At 42.1% G+C, this 19,705-nt stretch overlaps 1 protein-coding gene across 6 annotated transcripts in view; it reads left to right on the top strand.

Moving 5' to 3' along the window:
• LOC121290325 (rho GTPase-activating protein 6-like) overlaps nucleotides 1–19,705 on the top strand; it is a 665,043-nt gene that overhangs the window by 581,337 nt on the left and 64,001 nt on the right. For all 6 annotated transcript variants that reach the window (XM_041210647.1, XM_041210646.1, XM_041210648.1 and 3 more), the window contains exons 5-6: nucleotides 7,036–7,231; nucleotides 9,643–9,698. In XM_041210647.1, coding sequence (XP_041066581.1) covers nucleotides 7,036–7,231; nucleotides 9,643–9,698 — 252 coding nt within the window. The remainder of the gene's footprint in view (nucleotides 1–7,035; nucleotides 7,232–9,642; nucleotides 9,699–19,705) is intronic.

The following is a 19,705-nucleotide window of genomic DNA, read 5'->3' as shown; positions in this document are numbered from 1 at the left end:
TGTGTACATATTCTTTCTGTCTATACAGAACAGGGCCTTGTGTAGTAATTTATGTAGCTACTAGTAAATGCAAATGCACCCACACTGCGAGCCCAAACAACAATCTTAATTTGGCTGTCAGTGTAATTTTTAGCACACTGGGGATTATTTAGCAAATGTTGTCCAGTTGTGGAATCACATCTAGTACTGGACACTGTTTGTTTGAGTTTTGCAAGCACAGGCCAGTTGGGGACGGTCTGCACCTTGTCCATTGCGAACAGCAGAAGGGACGTGCTGTTTGATACAATCCACGAGTCTTTGGGATGTATGGCCTACATATCCTGGCATCACACTGGCACTGTAATTCATTTACCACATTACTCATTTGTGTGATAGGCAGAGTGTCGTTTTGGCTTGACGGCAGCATCCCATTAGTGGCGAATACCACTCCTGTTGCTACTGCATAGTAGCAATGTGAAACAGCTAGCTTCACCTGTTGCTCAGATTGCCCAGTCTACCTCAGATTATCTCAAGGTATCTCAAAAAGACATTCTGCCTATCACACAAATGAGTAATGTGATATATGTATTTCAGCGCCAGTGTGATGCTAGTTATGTAGGCCGTACGTCCCAAAGATTTGTGAATCTTATCAAAGAGCATGTCCCTTCGGTTGTTTGCAATGGGCAAGATACAGACATCCCCAACTAGACTGTGCTTGCAAAACTCAACACAGTGTCGAGTGTTAGATGTGATTCCATGATTGGCCAACATTTGCTAAATAATATTCAGTGTGCTAAGAATTATGTTGACAACAAATTTAAGATTGCCAGTCAGGCTCGCAGTGTGGTGCATTTGCATGTGCTGGAAGCTACATATATTAATATACGGGGCCCTGTGTTTTGCAGACAGAACATGTACACACACTGTACCTATTCAGCTAAACAAAATGAGTAATAGCCACTTGCTTGTTCATTCCTCAGGGCAATACCCTGACCACTCACAGTCAGGCTGCTGACTTAAATTTCAAACAATGCTTGGCAGTTAACTGTCAGTCACCATTAACTACTGCACTCTTCATGGCAACACCTCTACCAATCAAAGTCCACTTGCAAACCAATCAACACTCTTCTCAAATAGTATAAAGTTGTTACTTCCCCTGATATTGGTATTCCTGCGATTGTCCTGATGAGTGCAAGATGAAAAGCTTCAACAAAATGTCCTCCTTCAGCAATACTCAAGAACACAGCTAATGGGAATATAAATACTTGAGATTTAACAGGTAGTCCCTACCACATATAACGCCCATACTTAGTGCAGCCAACTGTCGATACTGGGCAATTTCTTGTAACTGTTCACCACAACGTAAATTAATTATAAAGGCCAGGGTTGCAAACTATGATGCCCATCAGTTATTTTGGGCAGTTGTTCAATGCCAACTGGTGTTGTTCTTCAAAAACTGAACTGGAGGAGAGAAGCTATTCGGGAATTTTACTACAGTTTGGAACAAATTGCAGAGCTGGAATTAAAGGTTTTGAAAAACACTTCATAGTAAAATGACATTGACAGGCAGATTCAAATTGCTCTAAACCCCTCACTGATCCACTCCTTTAACACCAGACATTTAAAAAAGAAATACTTTTTAAAACTTCTCTTATCAAGTGTGGGTGTCGCTGGCTAAGCCAGTATTTTTATTGCCCATCCCTAATTGCCCATGAAATGGTGATGGTGAGCCGTCATGTTGAACACTACAGCCCATGTGGTATAGGTACACTACACTGCTGTTAGGGAGGGAGTTCCAGGATTTTGACCCAGCTACAGTGAAGGAGCGGCAATATAGTTCCAAGTCAGAATGGTGTGTGATTTGGAGAGGAATTCGCAGGTGGTTGTGTTCCCGTACATTTGCAGCTTTTGTCCTGCTAGGTGATAGAGGTCGTGGGTTTAGAAGATACTGTCAAAGGAGCCATGGTGAGTTGCTGCAGTGCATCTTGTATGTGGTACATACTGCTGCCACTGTGCCTCGATGGTGGAAGGGGTGAATGTTTAACATGGTGGATGGGTTGTCAATCAAGCGGGCTGCTTTGTCTTGAATGGTGTTGAGCTTCTTTCTTGAGTGTTTTTGGAGCTGCACACATCCAGTTAAGTGGAGACTTTTCCATCACACTCCTGACTTGTCCCTTGTAGATGGTATTCAGGCTTTGGAGCATCAGGAGGTGAGTTACTCGCCACAGGATTTATGGCCTCTCACTGGCTCTTGTAGTTACAGTATTTATATGGATGATCTAGTTCAATTTCTGGTCAATGGTAACCCCCAGGATGTTGATAATGGGGGATTCGGCAACGGTAATGCCATCGAATGTCAAGTGGGAATGGTTAGATTCTCTTGTTAGAGTTGGTCATTGCCTGGCATGTGTGCGAGAGTTACTTTCCATTTGTCAGCCAAGCCTGAATGTTGTGCAGGTCTTGCTGCATATGGGCATGACTGCTTCAATCTCTGAGAAGTCACAAAGCCAATGTTACTGAATGTTGTGCAATCATCAGCGAACATCCCCACTTCTTACCTTGTGATGGAAGGAAGGTCATTGATGAAGCAGCTGAAGATGGCTGGTTTGAGAACACTAATCTGAGAAAATGCTGCAGCAATGCTCTTGGACTGAGATGATTGACTCCAAGAAAAACAACATTTTTCTTGTACTAAGTATGACTCCAACCAGTGGAGAGTTTTCCCCTGATTCCCATTGACTTCCATTTTGCGAGGCCTCCTTAAAGACACTTGATCAAATGCTGCTTTGATGCCTAGGTCAATCACTTGCACCTTTACCTCTTGAGTTCAGCTCTTTTAGCCATATTTGGACCAAGGCTGTAATGAGGTCAGGAATGAGTGGCCCTGGCAGAACCCAAACTGAGCGTCATGAACCGGTCATTGCTGACAAAGTGCTGCTTAATAGCATTGTCGATGACTCCTTCTATCATTTTGCTGATGATCCAGATTTGATTGATGGGGCAGTAATTGGCCAGGTAGATGCTAGTGGTGTAGCTGTACTGGAACAGCTTGACTAGGAGCATAGCTCATCCTGGAGCACAAGTCTTTAGTACTATTGCAGGAATATTGTTAGGGCCCAAAGCCTTTATAGTAGCCAGTGCCTTCAACTGTTTCTTGATATCACCTGGAGTGAATCAAATTGGCTGAAGACTGGCATCTGTGATGCTGGGGACCTCTGGAGGAAGGCGAGATGGATCATCTACTAGGCACTTCTGGCTGAAGATGGTTGCAAGTGCTTCAGCCTTGTCTTATGCACTGATGTGTTGCTCCCACCTCTCATCATTGAGGATGGGTATATTTGAGGAGCCTGCTTCACCAGTTAGTTGTTTAATTGTCCACCACCATTCATGACTGGATGTGAGAGGGCCTGCAGAGCTTAAATCTGATTCACTGATTGTGGGATCACTTAGCTCTGTCTATCGCATGCTGCTTCTGCTGTTTGGCACACATGTAGTTCTGTGTTGTAGCTTCACCAAGTTGACATCTTTATAGCTATGCCTGGTGCTGCTCCTGATATCCTGTCCTGCATTCTTCATTGAACCAGGGTTGATCCTTCGACTTGATGGTAATGATAGAGTGGGGGATATGCCGGGCCATGAAGTTACAGATTGTGGTTAATTATAGCTCTGCTGCTGCTGATGGCCCACAGTGCCTCGTAGATGGTCAGTTTTGAGTTGCTAGATCTGTTTGAAATCTATCCCATTTAGTGCTGTGGTAGTGGCGCACAACATGAAGACCATCCTCATCGTAAAGACGGCACATCATCTTCACTCTCACCAATACTGGACAGATGCATCTGCGAGAGGTAGAATGGTGAGTGTGAGGTCAAGTAGGGTTTTCCCTCCTGCTTCCCTAACCACCTGCCACAGACGTGGTCTAGCCGCTGTGTCCTTCAGGAATTGGCCAGCTTGGTCAGTAGTGGTTCTCCCAAGCCAATCTTGGTGACTAACATTGAAGGCCCCCATCTAGAGTATATTGTGCACCTTGCCAGCCTCCATGCCTCTTCCAGTTGGTGTTCAGCTGGAGTACTGATTCATCAGCTAAGAGGTGTGGTAGTTGGTAATCAGTGAGAGGCTTCCTTGCCCATGTTTGATCTAATGCCATGAGACCTCATGAGGTCCAGAGTCAATTTTGAGGACAGGAGGGTAACTCCCTCCTGATTGTACACCACTCTGCTGGGCCTGTCCTGCTGGTGGGACAGGACATACCCAGGGATGGTGATGGTGGTGTCTGGGACATTGTAAGGTATGATTCTGAGAGGATGACTATGTTAGGCTGTTCGGCTGTTGCTTGATTGGTCTGTGGGACAGCTATCCCCAGACCCTAGATGTTACACAGAGCTGGATGTGCTGTTGCGGTTTGCGATGGTTAGGTCAATGTCATCCCATTTTGACTTTTTAGCGGTTTGATGCAACTGAGGGACGTGCTAGGTTATTAGAGTATACCACATTGCTGTGGGTCACATTAGTGAACCGGGTAGGTTTTTATGATGATCGACAATGGCTTCATGGTCACCATTACTGAGACTAGCTTTTTGTTTCTTTATTCTTTCATGGGCATTGATGTGGGCATTGCTGGCATGGTTAGCATTTGTTGCCCATCCCTAATTGTCCTTGAACTGAATGGTTTACTAGGCCATTTCAGAGGGCAGTTAAGTCAATCATATTGCTGTGGATCTGGAGTCACATATAGGCCAGACCAGATAAGGATGTCAGACTTCCTTCCCCATTGTGAACCAGATGGGTTTTTACGATAATCATAATTGCCATTACTGAGACTAGCTTTCAATTCCAAATTTATTAATTGAATTTAAATCCATCAACTACCGCAGTGGGATTTGAACCAGTGTCCACAGAGGATTAGCCTGGGCCTCTGGAACACTAATTCAGTGATATTACCACTATGCCACCACCTTCACCCTTGTATTATACCTTGCACTTATATAGCACCTTTCATGTTCTCAGCATGTGCCAAAGCATTTTGCAATCAATGTAATAGATTGGAAGTGTAATCGCTGTTATAATGTAAGGAAGATGGAAACTAATTTGTGCATGGGAAGGTACTACAACTAGAAATAAGATGGTGATCAGATAATCACCAGTAATTGGATATAAATTGCTTCATTAGGATTGATTCTGACTGATAGGGACTCATTATTGTATCTTGAATTAAATTTACTTCAGCTTTGTAACCTTGTTAACAAACTCCCAAACCTCTGGAGGCTGCCTGCGGCTAATGTTGGCTTTACCTTTCAATACTTAAAGCTTAAAATACCTCAATACTTAAAATACTCAATCAAGCACAGCCATTTAAATTGTGAAAAAGGTTAGGGCTGTGAGTAGTTTAGAGTGATATGTAAATTGTTGGGATTTGCACAAATAGATTAAATCAGTTAGATAAACACTGCTGCAATTGAGAAACTGCACTAATTTTTTTTTGGATAGACACCAAGATTGAAATGAGTGAGTGTTTTTTCTCAGCTGGTCAGGAAAAATTTGCATTTTCTGATAACTGTGCTGCTTCATGCAGCAGTCAAGTGAGACTCCTGCAAGGCTCAGGTAGAATTTTTTGTAACACCCTGGATGAACCATGTAGAAGGAAACTAACATTGGCCTAGAAATTCAGACCAGTTCATCTTTGGGTGCACAGTCCTGGTTGGGGGTGGGGGTGGGGGTGGGGGGTGGGGAAAGGGGAGCAAGGAATGGGTACATGACAACATGGCTTTTCTCTCCGCACCTAAATGGTACGCCTGAAATGCCGACTGTCTCAGGGTAAACAAATCTTGCACTGGGGCAGAGCCCCACACTGGCATTGGGCACCTTACCTTCAAATTCAAATAGCCTTAGCATTTTTGGCCTTTACCAATATGGCGGGTGGTGCCCTCGTAATGCTTTAGCTACCTATCACAATGATGCTTAGAAAGTGTTTGGTGCTTGGAAAATAAGCACTGTGCAGCCAGTGTCTAGTAAACTCCCTGGAGAAGGGGAATAGAAATTGGAGTCAAAAGCTGCAATCTACAGTTGAACAAGCTTGCACCTGAATCCTTTCACACATGGATATATTTTCCCTGTACAAATGCCTCCCTTGGGTGATACTGTGTAGGAGTTTGATCTCCAATGTATTTCCTGCAGGCAAGGCCTGAACCTGACTATTTATCCACAAGACTGTAACCTAATAACTGCATGCCTACCCTGGGCACTTTTGTTTTTAACCAAATTTCAACAATCTCCAGATATTACTACATTGACAAAATGTCTTAACTGAGATCAAAGATCACTAGGATTTGAAATATTCCTCTGCCCATCACTGATCTAGAAGGACAACCTAGACTAGTGAGTGGGAGCGACCCTCCTTCACCTCAGTAGGCCGCAAGATTGAAATCGGGCATGTGCACTAACCATGGCCCCATGAATAAGATTAAATACATTTATAATATTTCATAATGAGTTATAGAAAATGGTCAATCACTCATATGAATGGAACTGTCATCAACTTCAAATGGTAAAACAAAAGAAATATTTATGGTTATCTTACTTGCATCGTACTCAGTGCGACTCCTCGTTGGATCTGTCCTCCACAAGCTTTCTTAGATTAGTACTTGAGGATGTGCAGCCATTTCGTAATTCAGTAATGAGGTTTCCATCCGTTAGTTTGTTGCGCTTATTGTATTTGATGTGTCCCTTGGCAGAAAAAGTCTCCTCGCCTGCAGCACTTTGGATGCAGAGGAAGCGCACGACTCTCACAGCCAATGTTTTGTGCAGTCGGCGTGCACCTCACTTCATGTGCCCTTACTTTGCCTGCATATCCCTTTAGTAATACCGGTGGGCAAAAAACTACGCGGACAGAAACCAGCAGAATCTGGCAACCTGGCACATGGGCAATAGTCAACAAAATGTCTCGTGGGCTGCACTCGGAACCCTGATGAGCTGTGTGTGGCCCGTGAGCCGCAGCTTGCCCACCACTGTTCTAGATCACTTCACTCCTTGACCTCTTCCTTGTTTATACTTTTTCTGCAGGGTGGAATGTCTGTGGATTCCATCACCGATCTGGATGATGATCAGTCTCGATTATTAGAAGCCTTGCAGCTTTCACTCCCAACGGAAGTGCCAAACAAGAAAGAAAAACAAAGAGACAAAAAGCTAAGCCTAAATCCTATTTATCGCCAGGTGCCTAGATTAGTGGACAGCTGCTGCCAGCATCTAGAAAAGTATGGTAAATATTGCTCTAGTAGCCATTACTAATGTTCTAGGCACTTCATTGGGGTACGAGATATGTAGAATATTTTTGTGTAATTAGAAGTGAACTTAAAATATCTCCCATAAGGCAGTTAAAATTCTGTTTATTGAAACTTCATTACGACACCACGAGAAGAAATCAATAATTAAGTAATGTAGGTAAGTTATTTTGGACCATTAGCTGCAGATGTGCCAGGATACCAGATCAAAGTGGCACAGGTTTAAACTGGCCAAGAGAAAGTTTATAGCATATATCACATTTGGGTATGCTAGTGGAGGTTTGACTCAATGAAGAGAAATGAAGATCCAATATCCTGGATGGAGGAATTGAGTCTCTTTTGGATTTCCAGCATCCACAGTATTTTGTTTTTATCTCTTTTAACTGTATTGATCCTATAAGCTATTGTACATCAGTTAAATCAGGAAACAAATTTTTAGACCAAAGGGTAGTGGAAATCTGGAATTCTCGGCAAAATGCTGTGAGATTGCTTGGGTCAATTGAAATTTTCAAGTCCGAGATTGACAGGTTTTTGTTGGGCAAGGGAACAAAGATGGGGATCAAAGGTGGGTGAATGGAGCCATAACCCACTTAAATGGATGAATAGGCTGAAAGGACGGAAGGGACTACTGCTGTTCCTACATTCCTAGCACAAGAATGCAGAGAACAGGGCTGAGGTCTTTGCAAACCCCTTCAGCCACAAGTGCCAAGTGAGTGATCCCACTCAACCCATCCCCAAGTTCCCCAATATCCTAAATGTCAACCTATGTGATGTTAAGAAATGACTAAGTGCACCTGCCAAAAGTTATGAACTGTAACTGTATTCTGGCTGTAGCATTATAGACCAGTGTACCAGAACTAACTTCGCTCTGTTCAACCATTTCAATGCAGCTATTACAGCTGGTATGTATTATAACCATGTGATAAATGAGCACATCTCCTCTGCAAAACACAGGATATATTTAATCTGCCTAGTAGCGTCTGCCAACAATCAATGGAAGGAGTCATTAATAGTGTTATCAAATAATGCCTATCACCAGTAATCTCATCACTGATACTCAGGTTCTGCCACTACTACTGAGTTCTAGACTTCATTCTTGCCTTAATCCATGCATGGATGGATGCCAGAGGACAGATGACAGTAGCTGCCCTTGACATCCATGCAGCATTTGACCACATAGCCATGGCAAACTCAAGATTAATGCAAATGTGACAGAAAATTTCCAGTGACAGGAGTCTTATTTAACAAATAGCAAGGTGATCCACTCAACATTGCTCAAGGACATGATTGCAGGATCACCTCTGAGAAGTGGTTTGAGTACAACTGTCATCTGCTGATTATCATAAGGTCAGGAATTGTTTTTTTTTCCAAGAGTCTATCATGGCCTACAGAAGGGTTCTGGACAACAATCATTCTTGGGCTGACAAGTTGCTGGTAATAATGGTGTCACTCAAGTGCCAAATAACCAGAGTCTTCAACAGGGAAAGCCCAACATCTTCCACTGACTTTCAATGGCACTATGAGAGATTCCCCAGTGATCAATTGTTTGGGGGTGTGGCAGGTCATCATTGATAGCTGCTTAATTGTATTGCCCATATCAAAGCCATGGCTTAAAGAGCAGATCAAAGTAAATGTTGGAAGCTCTTGACAAGTGGTTCACTTCCTGATCTCTCAAAACCTTTCCACCATCAATAAGGTTCAGGTCAAGGAATTATCTCCACTCACCTGGATGGATAAAATGACAACTAAACTCATAAGGGGAAAGCAACACATTTGATTGCTACCGAACTGCTATATTCTAAGTCCACTAAATCGATGACACCATCAGATTGCAACTACAGTATATATACTCTCTACAGAATTCACTGCAGCAAGCCGACGAGATTACTTCAAAAGTACCTCCATTCCCTGTGACCTACATCATCATGAACACCAAGTGTAGCAATGTTGTGGGAGCACCAGAGCTTGCAAGTTCCCCTCCATGTCACACAACATCCTGACTTGGATAAAGGTCGCCATCCCTTTTGTTTTTTGGTCAGTGTTGTAGAAATAGGCCCACTATCACCTTTTCTGACAACCAAGAATCATCAATAAATCCAATCTTGCCTGCATCACTCAGATCCTAAAAACAAATTAAAGAAAGAGGAATCTTCACAAATACCCAGATCTTGGGGTCTTTCAATGCCCAAACTGAAATAAGCCTAAAAATTCTTCCAGCTTACTATCTTGAAAACATGTCGATCTATTTCAAATGCCATTGAGATTTTTTCGGATCAGTTATGCATCATTTTTTAACCTGGGTGTACAACCTGCTAAATATATTTTCTTGCCATAAAGTTGTGCATGGCAATGATGTACATTGTATAATTATTTATTGATCTTTCTGCAGGTCTTCAAACAGTAGGAATATTCAGAGTGGGAAGTTCAAAGAAAAGGGTAAGACAGGTAAGGAACACCTATTTATTTTTCATAGGTCATAAAGGAATATTATAGAAGCACGTCAGGATAGTTCCATCTATTCATATACAAAATCCCCTCTGCCTGTGGAAACAAAGTTTACATCACTGAAATTCCTCATAAATTAGAATGCTAAGATTGTTGCGATTTATTTCTAATCATTTAGGTAGATAGATGATCACGGAATCACAGTGCAGAAGAGGCCCTTCGGCCCATCGAGTCTGACCTACCTACCTAATCCGTTAATATTAATTTGAGTTTTAAGAAAACAAGTAGCTTCAAAATATTTTGCAACAGCAAACCCATAAAGTAAGCATACAAGCTGCAGTGCTGTCCTCTAATTGGATGTTTATTGGTGTACTGCTGCTCAAGTCAACTGGCTCAGTATGGTGCCTATTGTCTGCAGTTCCATAAGGAAGTGAAATGTTTCAGTAGATGAGAATTTGAAATGTTGATTTCTCTGCTTCCTTTATCTGCTCTTCTAGGTTTATTACCACTACAAAAACAAGTGGCATTTATATAGCACCTTTAATGTAATAAAACATTCCAAAGCCCTCTAAATGAGCGTAATCAAACAAACATCCAATACGTGGGATTTGAAGTTCCTAAGTATTTTGTTCTAATTTGATATTAGTAAATTGTCTTTATTGTCTGTTAGTGTTTGTACAAAATTGCTTCTCCCTTTTGTGGATACTTGGAAATGCCAAATGGAATTTATACATGGAGATGGCTTCCTGTGTCTAGTCTTGAGTATATCTTTTAAATTCTTCCATTGCCATTTGTCATGACTATTGTATCTACAATATGTTTTCGTACAATATTCACTATTTTATTTCATTGCCATGATAGAATCTTAATCCTTATTCTACATTTAAAGCATCATCTAACTTGCTAATGTAGGAATTGCCAGACAAAAAAAGACCACGACCCATCTAGTTTACCATCAACTATCTTGGTAGATGCATGATACAACAACAATGGTGTTGTTGGCTAATGGTGGCAACCAAAGTCTGTCATTAGTCTATAACAGATGCAGACATGAGGTGAGGAAAATCCAGTCATGGAAAGCTTTAGGGAATATAAGAACATAAGAAATCAGAGCAGCTGTAGGCTGTATGACCTCTGGAGCCTGCCCCATCATTCAGTAAGATCACGGCTCAACTTCCTGCTCTATCCTCCTATCTCTTAGTGCCCAAAAAATCCATAATCTCAGCCTTGAATATGTTCATTCTGAGCATCCACAGTTCTTTAGTTAGAGAATTTCAGAGATTGAGTCACTTGTTCTTCCCAAGCTTACTACATGTACCATATGACAGGTCTCAAATTGCTCCTATACTGTATTCCAAAATGTTATGTTCTGAAACAAACCTAGTTTGCATTTGAATGAATTGATACTAACTGCTTCCATCATCTCCCTAGGGAGCCTGTTCTATAGATTTACCACACACTTACTAAATGTGCTGGATTTTACGCCTGCAAAGTGGGCGGGCCACACTGCATGAATGTAAAATAGGGCATGATGGCATCAGGTCGGCAATATGACATCATCTCGCCAGCCTCCCAAATTACAGAAAGTGAGCGGGCGTGGAAATTGGCAGCCTTCCTGCCATTTTGAGTTTACTAATTAACAAGCTATCAAGCTTGTTTATGACCAAATCATCTCTATCTGAAATTTTTCATTGCTCGCTGCATTTTTCGGGCGTTGGCTGTGAAAAAGTTAGGGACTGTTTGACATCATCAAGACATGGCAGCACAAAGGGCAAAAGAAAAGGCCTGCCACCAAGACCATGGCTGAATGTAGCAGCAGATTCTGTTGGTGAAGATGGCTGCATACACATGGTTTTTGAACTCATTTATTAGCTTTGAGTCTTCAACAAAAAATAGAGTCATTCAGAGAGTCGGGGGGGGGGGGTGATTATACTTATAGCTGTAATGACGTCCTGTTTGAGGGTGACACCCCTGCTACATGACGTCCTGATTGGGCATGAAGTTCCTCCTTTTCTCTTCTAATTGGCCTCCTTCCTGTTGGACAGCCACTAATTAGCCATCCGACACTTGATTGAACGGGCTGAAACCATAGGGGCGGGCGCGAGCAAACTTTTCTGCTTCGGTTCTGCCTCCCTCACCCTGCTGTAAAGCTTAAAATCCAGCTCAAAATATTTCCACAGGTTAGATTTGTATTTGCCCATCTTTAAGTGCAAGCCATATTCTCTAGTTGTACAGTTCTGAACAAGGTAAAAACAGCTTGTCGTGACCTATGTAACTAGTACCTGCAGAACCCTAAAAACGCAATCGTATCACCTATTAACCTTCTCTTTTCTCATGAGAAAATCCATTTTACAGCACGCTCCTCACTATCAAATTCCTCCATCCCCTCAATCATTCTGCTTGATCTCTTCAATGTCCTTTCAGAAGCTGCCATATCCCTTTTAGAACTGTATGCAGTATTTGAGCGCAGTTGAATCAATGATTTGACTTTAATATTAACCCTTATAAATCCCAAAGTTTTATTTACTTTACTCACTGCCAATGAACATTGTTGTGATGGCTTCAATTTGTCAGTCAAAACCTCCGATCTCTCATTTTCTGTGCACGTTATTACTAAAATGGAAAGAAAATAATACTTTCCTGGATTTTTGTTCCCCACATGTGAAGTGCTTTGCATTTCTGCACATTGAATTTCATCTGCCACCTGCCTCTCCAATTACCAAACATCCTCCTGTAGCTTACTTCTTTCAGCTTTGGAATCTACCACTTTCTGTAGCTATGCATTATCTGCGAATTTGGATATTGTGTTTGTGAATCTTGGCTCCATATCCTTTATGAAGATATTAAATTGAGGAAAGTCCACAACAGACTCTTCCAGTATAGCACTGGTTACATTCTCCCAGGATGCTTGCAATTCCTGTGTCACCACCCTTTGGGTTCTCTTCATCAAGGAGTTATGTATCAATCATGAATTATTTTCATTGAGTTCCAGCTTCTTTATTTCTTTGGGCAGAATATTAAGCTCGGTGCCTGACCCAGGCCAAGCGTAAAATGACACGTGATGACAGGTGAGCGTTCCAACATCATTGCGTAGTCCCGCGATTTTTCGTTCGGTTGGTGCGCATCGGAGCCAGCTGACAAAATGCCCGCTGACATTTAAAAGGTCTGTTGAGGCCATTAAAAAGGTAATTAAATTGAAATTTACACTGCCTGTTCAACCTAACGGTTGGCGGGCAGGCGAAAAGGCCAAACGGCCTTTGCACTTTTAGGAAACCTCATCCACGGGCGGGATGACGTTTCCTAAAGCAAATAAAAAAATCAAATAATTTTACATTTGAATTAAAAACACGTCCCTGCTCATGTGACAAGAGTCACATGAGTGGGCATGTTTTATGACACTTTTGTTTCCTTTATGTTTTTTTTTAAAAACAGCGTTTCCTCTTCCTGGGGTAGCTTCATGCCTCAGGGAGATTATGAAGCACTCACCCGCGCACTCGCACGAAGTTCATGCTTGGCCCACTCGCCCTCTTTACCCCGCCTGCTCAGGTAGCGCTGAGCGCTGCCGCTCGCGTTCCACGCGTGAAATTGTGGTGCAGCGCCGATGGCAGGTGGCGGTTGGCTTCTGGGCTGCCCCCTGCTGAGCCCACACGCCAAGGGCAAAATTCTGCCCTTTGTTTTCAGTACCAGTCTTTTCAAAATTGCATCAAAGTTCTTACTGAAATCGAGCATACCATAACCACTGCCTTACCCCATCAGGCTTCTTTGCCTCAAAAAAAAAGTCTTTTAGATTGACAAGACTCCCCTTCATATGGACTACTTTCCAATTTTTTCCAATTTCCATTCTGGTGCTCCATGTTTGTTTCTTTTAAGTGTCTCCATAACTTTAACGACAATAGACATCAAACTCGCTGGTCTGTAATTTCCTGGGCCACTTTTGCTGCCTTTCTTTAAAAAAAAAATAGGAGTATCATCTGCTTTTCTGCTGCACCCCCCACCTCTCCCCCACCCCGCTCCAGTGTCCAATGAATCTGCAAGATTTGTACCAGGTTTGCTGCAATTTCCTCCCTTATCACCTTAAGTTTACATGCTGTTCAGCAGCCAGGCTAGTAGTGATGTGAATAGTGATACAACTTATCTCTGTAACAGCTTCTCTCTTCCTTTCCAGATTAAATAAGTAGTCTATCTCTTGATAATAACCAAGACAAAATGTTTTTATTTAGCACTTTTGCAGCCTGTGTAACATTAGTTATCAAGGTATCACCTGATCCCACTTCCTGTGGCCCTATTCCATCATTCAATTTTTCTCATATAACTTCCAAACCTTTCATTATCCTTCACCTCTCTTGCCATATTCAATTAGAAACTTTCTTTGCCATTTTGGTCCCCTTTTCATACTCCTAGTGTGCCCTTTGATATTGAACCTGTCTTAATTCTGTGCCATTTTTAAGGAGTTGTTGAGTAGTTCCGTTCAGTCAGGCAGCATTTTCTGTTTTTATTCCAGTACCCATTTTGCTTTTGTATTAGTGTTTAATTCAGTGCCACTTCCCTTCTAGCAGTGCCCACCTTGAAAAAGTTCTGCTCTTCTCTCTGAAGAGATTTCCATTTGACTCTTTTACCATGTTCACCTTTGCTGCTTTCTGTTTGCCTTCTTGTGTTTGGTATCTACTAAAACTCGCTTCTGCTGCCACATCTCTTTCCTCAGCAACTGTGTCCAGCTCCAACTTATTCCATGTGAATTCTAACTGAAGTTCCACCCTTCATGTTTATCTTCCATTGTTACAGATATTTCCAGATGTTCACCATTCCTCCAACTCTCGTGGAATCCTAAGACCCATGCTCAGCATCATGCGATGCCATCATCAAACTATTGACCTCTCTCCAGCAGCACTGGCTCACTCTATCACAAAGCTGTCCTGGTCCACAGTTCCATTTCCAACTTCACCTCATGTGGCACTTTTTAAGCAAAGAAACTGTTTCCTTTCCTTTCAGATGTCGGGGATTACAAGCTTCAACAACTCTTGGATGCCAACACCCCTTCGGATCCTTCTGCATCTTCATGCTCCTCTGAACCCTGGCATTCCTTTTGTTAGTAATCTCTCCTGCCTTTCACCCTATCACAGATCTTCCCTTTTGCTCTTTCCTTCTCACCACCTTTGATCCTCTGCTTGCTTAAAACCTGTTACGTGTCTAACTTCTTCAGTTCTGATGGAAGGACATTGACCCAAAATGTTAACTCTTTCTCTCCACAGATGCTGCTTGACCTGCTAAGTTTTCTCCAGCATTTTCTGTTTTTTATTTCAGGGTTCCAATATCTGCAGCTTTATGCTTTTGTAGGAGTGCCCTTAAGTTTGCCACCTTTCTGCTTTGTTTGTGTGCACATTGGTCCATTCTGTTTGGAGTCACCTCCTTGAAGGAACTGCATATTTCCTCCACTCTCCTACCCATATTCAAGCCTTCCAGGCCACTCTGATAAGATTTCATAAATTTATTCCTCTTAAAATTTGGCAATTTGAAGATGGGGTGCAGTTATATTAACTTCCCCAATTCTTGTAATGTAACCTGATTGGAATTACAATGATTTAAGGACAAGAGGTATTTATAAATAATTGACCTATGCTTTGTTTCCCTTTGCTCATGGGTTTTTGTTCCCAGTTCAGAGGTTAACTGTAAGTGTTTGGTTTATACTTTAGCATCGAACAGAAAACTGTTGAGTATAGACGGATGGCCATTCCTGGTGTGATTAAAGGAATGTTTTCCTTAATGTAGTCATTTGGTTGCTTTCTTCTGTATTTTTTCAGTAGTTTGCCACACCCTTTACTGCGGTGACCAAAACATTCTTGGGGGTATGTTTATCCTTCAACACTATTATTCTATGATATGCTGCCAGCATATTGCACTCTTCCAGCATTCAACTAAATGCAGAAGTATCTTGAATGGTTCCTCAGTAACACGTCATTTGACTTCAGCCAGAGAATTCCTCTTGATCCAACAGGATGTGTTGATTGTATCTCTCTTGCTGTAATAGGATAGACACACATGTAGCTTCCATTATTGTTGACTGTTAAGACAAACCAGCTGATATGCAACAGTTGTAGGAAAATATCCTATTGTTAATGTATGGACCTGGATTTTGTAGTCGGCACTATCATGCACCATTGATGTCAAATAAACCTTTGCACAAACCTACCACGATCCCTATGGCAAGAATTTTGGTTGCCTTGAGGGAGGACTCCCTCCGTGTGTAGCTTAGTCCCTGCACCACAAGCACTGTGCATAAAGCAGACCACTGCAGTAAAAATGCTTTGGAAAATCAGATTTAGTAGACATGATTAATTTTACAAAACTAAAAATATAAACAGTGATTTTTTAAAAGCTTGATAAACCATGCTAAAAAGTTATAGATTTTACTTCTTAACAATATTTATCAGACTTTTAAAAGGTTTCATACTAAAAAATAATTTTAACTTTTAATAAGTTGTGGGCCTCATTAAGTATTTACAAATTGTGAGGAGATGCCTTACACCTGGAAATACAAGAGTAAAAATTTAAAATGTCATTCATGCGTAATTACTGGACAATTAGCCCAAATTCACACTGGGTTGTATACTCACCATTTGAAGGCGCAATGCCTCAGGAGTAGCATTGCTTGGCCTACTGCAACTTTTAGATTTGTGCACTACAATGCACACAGCACTCTCCAAAGGTTGATGGGGCCTCTCCAACATCCAGTAACAGGAACAATAAATGCATTACCGTTGCTGGCACCACAAAACCTTGTCTCATGGTGCTCAGCCTCTTAATTTTGTGGTTTTCTGAATGCTGCATAGTAATAGCATGAGCTTCAAAGGGAAAATAAAGTGTTTTATTTCTATCAGAAATTCTCCTAAATGTTCTGTTTTTAAATCTTTGTGCAGCTCAAACAAATGCTGATAGTTAGAGCCTTAGCTTCCTTGAATTTCTGCAGAGATTATCGGGTAGAAATTGATTCTCATTATGCCCATTAATGTGCGTAAAACACAGTAAGGGCCAATTTTGGGACGATTATTCCATGCCCAAAGATGTCCAACCCGATATTGGGTTGGGCTATTCTTCTGATAGGGCTGCCAGCCTTTCAGCTTTTGGCACAAGCAGCCTGGAGACCAGGGCTTTAGATTTCTCCACCATGGTGAGGCCCCACCCACTCCATGACATCCCTGTCTATTGCTCCAAAGAAGCCTCCAACCAACTCGGCAGGAAGCTGGCTGGTTGCTGCGATCAGTTGAAAGGGGCCTGAGATGTCTGGAATGGAAAGTAAGGGGCAGTGGAGCTTGGAAATCATTCAGGAGGAATGAAGAGAGGGAGACAGGCGAATGAGGGCTTGGAGGAAGTGGGGGGGGGTGGTGGAGAGGGATGGAGACAAAGGAATGGGAGCTCCGGGAGAGAGGTGGAATCAGGCCTTGGAGAGCGGGTGGGGGGCTCTGGGGAGAGAAGGAAAAACGGGATTTGACGGATAGAGGGAGAGAGGAGGATTGGAGGCTCAGGGAAGAGAGGGGGAGGGGGGCTCTAGGGATAGAAGGAGAGAGGGGGAATGGGGGCTTGGAGAGGGAGGAGGGAGAGGATACTAGGATTGGGGCTCAAGTGGGGTGAGAATGAGCTTGGCATGGAGACCAACAGTTAGTGCAGAGTGGGGAGCAGCAGCCAAATGGTGGGTGAAGACAACAGAGAAAGAGAAACAGCCAGTAAAGAGGGAAGTGAAATATGGCATCCTTATGTGGATGAAAGATTATTTCCACTTGTGGGCAACTGGAGAACAAAACCAAGAATTATCATTAAGGAGCGGGAGGGTGGTGGGTGAAGTTCTTGAGCTAAGGGCTATTAGACTGTGGGATCTTTCACTACATGTGGTAATGAGACTGAAATTTAATTTGAAAGAAAAGGGGGCAAATATTCAAGGAAGTGGAATTTAAAAGGATCTGATTGGAATGGAGTTTCAGGAGAGAGAGCCGGCACTGGAGGCTGATTGGTCTTGCTTTACTGAATGAGTGTGTTGGAAACAAAATGCGATAAGTAACTGAACTTAAATCCCACTTATAATGAAATAGCTGTTAGTCTGTACAAATAGGTCCACATCTGCGCTATCTAATTGTAATTACATTTTTATTGCATTTAAAATTCACTAAATTCTACAAGTAGCTCAAATCAACCATAATAACAAAAGTTACATATAGGATCTGTGTTTATTTCTACAATCTAACCATAAGGGTCAATCAACTAATAAAAGCCAAAAATTTAGACTGAATGAAAATTGCCACAATTGTATTCCGCATCCTACCCTAGCTTTGTGGAAACAAGTAAGTCCAATGTGAAGAAGCTCCTTTCCCCGCACAACAAAAAAAAAATCTAAAACTCCTGCCACACACAGGCAAGCGACCTCCGTCCAGCAGGTCATTAATTTCATGGTGCAATTGAACCATGCCAATTTCCTGAAAATCTTAGTTTAACTCTTGACTTTGAGCTTTCTGCATGTGCTGTAACCCTGACCTGAATTAACAATATGTAACTCAGCTCACTTCAAGCTGAATGGGAGGAATAGGACAAGGGGACATAGGTTCAAACTATTAAAAGGCAAATTAAAGACTGACATTGGAAAGTTTGTCTTCACACAACAATCAACACATGGAATGGGCTCTTGAGTCAAATAGTGAAAGTGGAATCTCTTGGAACTGATGTTAAACCATTTGGATGCCAGAATAGTGAAGATGTAGCATCTCTCTGAATGGACGCTCTAAGATGGACATTTTTGCACTTCTGAATTTCGAGGAATGAAAATCAGCTTTGACTGATCTGCAAAATGAGGATAATGGGTTGACTGCCACTTATAACCCCTGCCTGGATTTCATTTTCGTTGACTCAGATGGTTTGTGGATGGGTGGGTGGCTGCCTGTCTTAGGCTACACCAAAGTTACCAACTCGGGAAAACCATGAGGATTTCTGGTTTGAAGCATAACAGGGCCAACATTTTTCCATTAGCCAAGAAGTAGACGTGAGTAGAGTGGTGGAATTTTGGTTGGGTGCACCAATTGATTGATCACTGTCTCTGAGCAGTCCCATCTCAAAAATGTTAAAAAGTTAATGCTTTTAAAAACCTTGTTAAAGCTTATAAATGAGGAACTCTTATTGCATTCTATAGCTGCATAGCAACATCTAAAGGCAAATATGGAACCTATATCAGTGGGTTTGAATGGATAGTGAAGAGCAGGCACTGAAGTGGCAGATGAGTAGAGAAAACCAAAAGATTCTAATTTAGAGTCTGAGCATATTGGTGGAGAGGCAGATAGTTGTATGTCTCACGACATGTCTAGGAGGTCGGGTGGTGAGGGATCATGACTCCTTTCTAGTCACTTTGAGGTTGGCCAACATGGCTTTGGGTGAATGTCTCCATATCACTCCAAGCACCTCTCACCCGTCTTTGGCCTTCAAACCTGAATATACACAGCTTGGCTTTTGAACTAGGTACCTCAGCACTTTACATTTCTCAATTTGGCCCCCCTTCCTGCCAAATAGACCGAATCCCAAATTTAAATCCGTCTGCCCCCTTCCCTCAACTACCTCATGCACTCCATTGACTTGGCTCCTCCATTGCATAACAAGTATGGCATTAAAGGCTTACAAGTTCCAACATAAAGAGACTTCATATGCTGACTTTCACAACCACCAAAACACTTTTGTAGTCACTGCTGTTTGTGGGGCCTTACTGTGTGCAAAATAGCTGCTGTGTTTCCTACATTACAACAATGTGATAATGATCAGATAATTTGTTTTAGTGAAGTTGGCCAAGGGATAAATTTTGGCCCTGGATGCTGGGGGAGTGCCCCTGCCCCTCTTCAAAATAATGCATGGAATCTTTTACGTCTACCTGAGAGGGCTTTAGTTTAATGTCTCATCTGAAGATTGGCCCTCAGACAATGTTGCAGACAATATGCACTGGATAGTTAGCCTGGATTTTGTACTGTTACCTGTGGAGTGGG

This window comes from Carcharodon carcharias, chromosome 18 (genome assembly GCF_017639515.1).
Source record: "Carcharodon carcharias isolate sCarCar2 chromosome 18, sCarCar2.pri, whole genome shotgun sequence".
Lineage (NCBI taxonomy): Eukaryota > Metazoa > Chordata > Chondrichthyes > Lamniformes > Lamnidae > Carcharodon > Carcharodon carcharias.
This window is presented reverse-complemented; position numbering and strand designations above follow the sequence as displayed.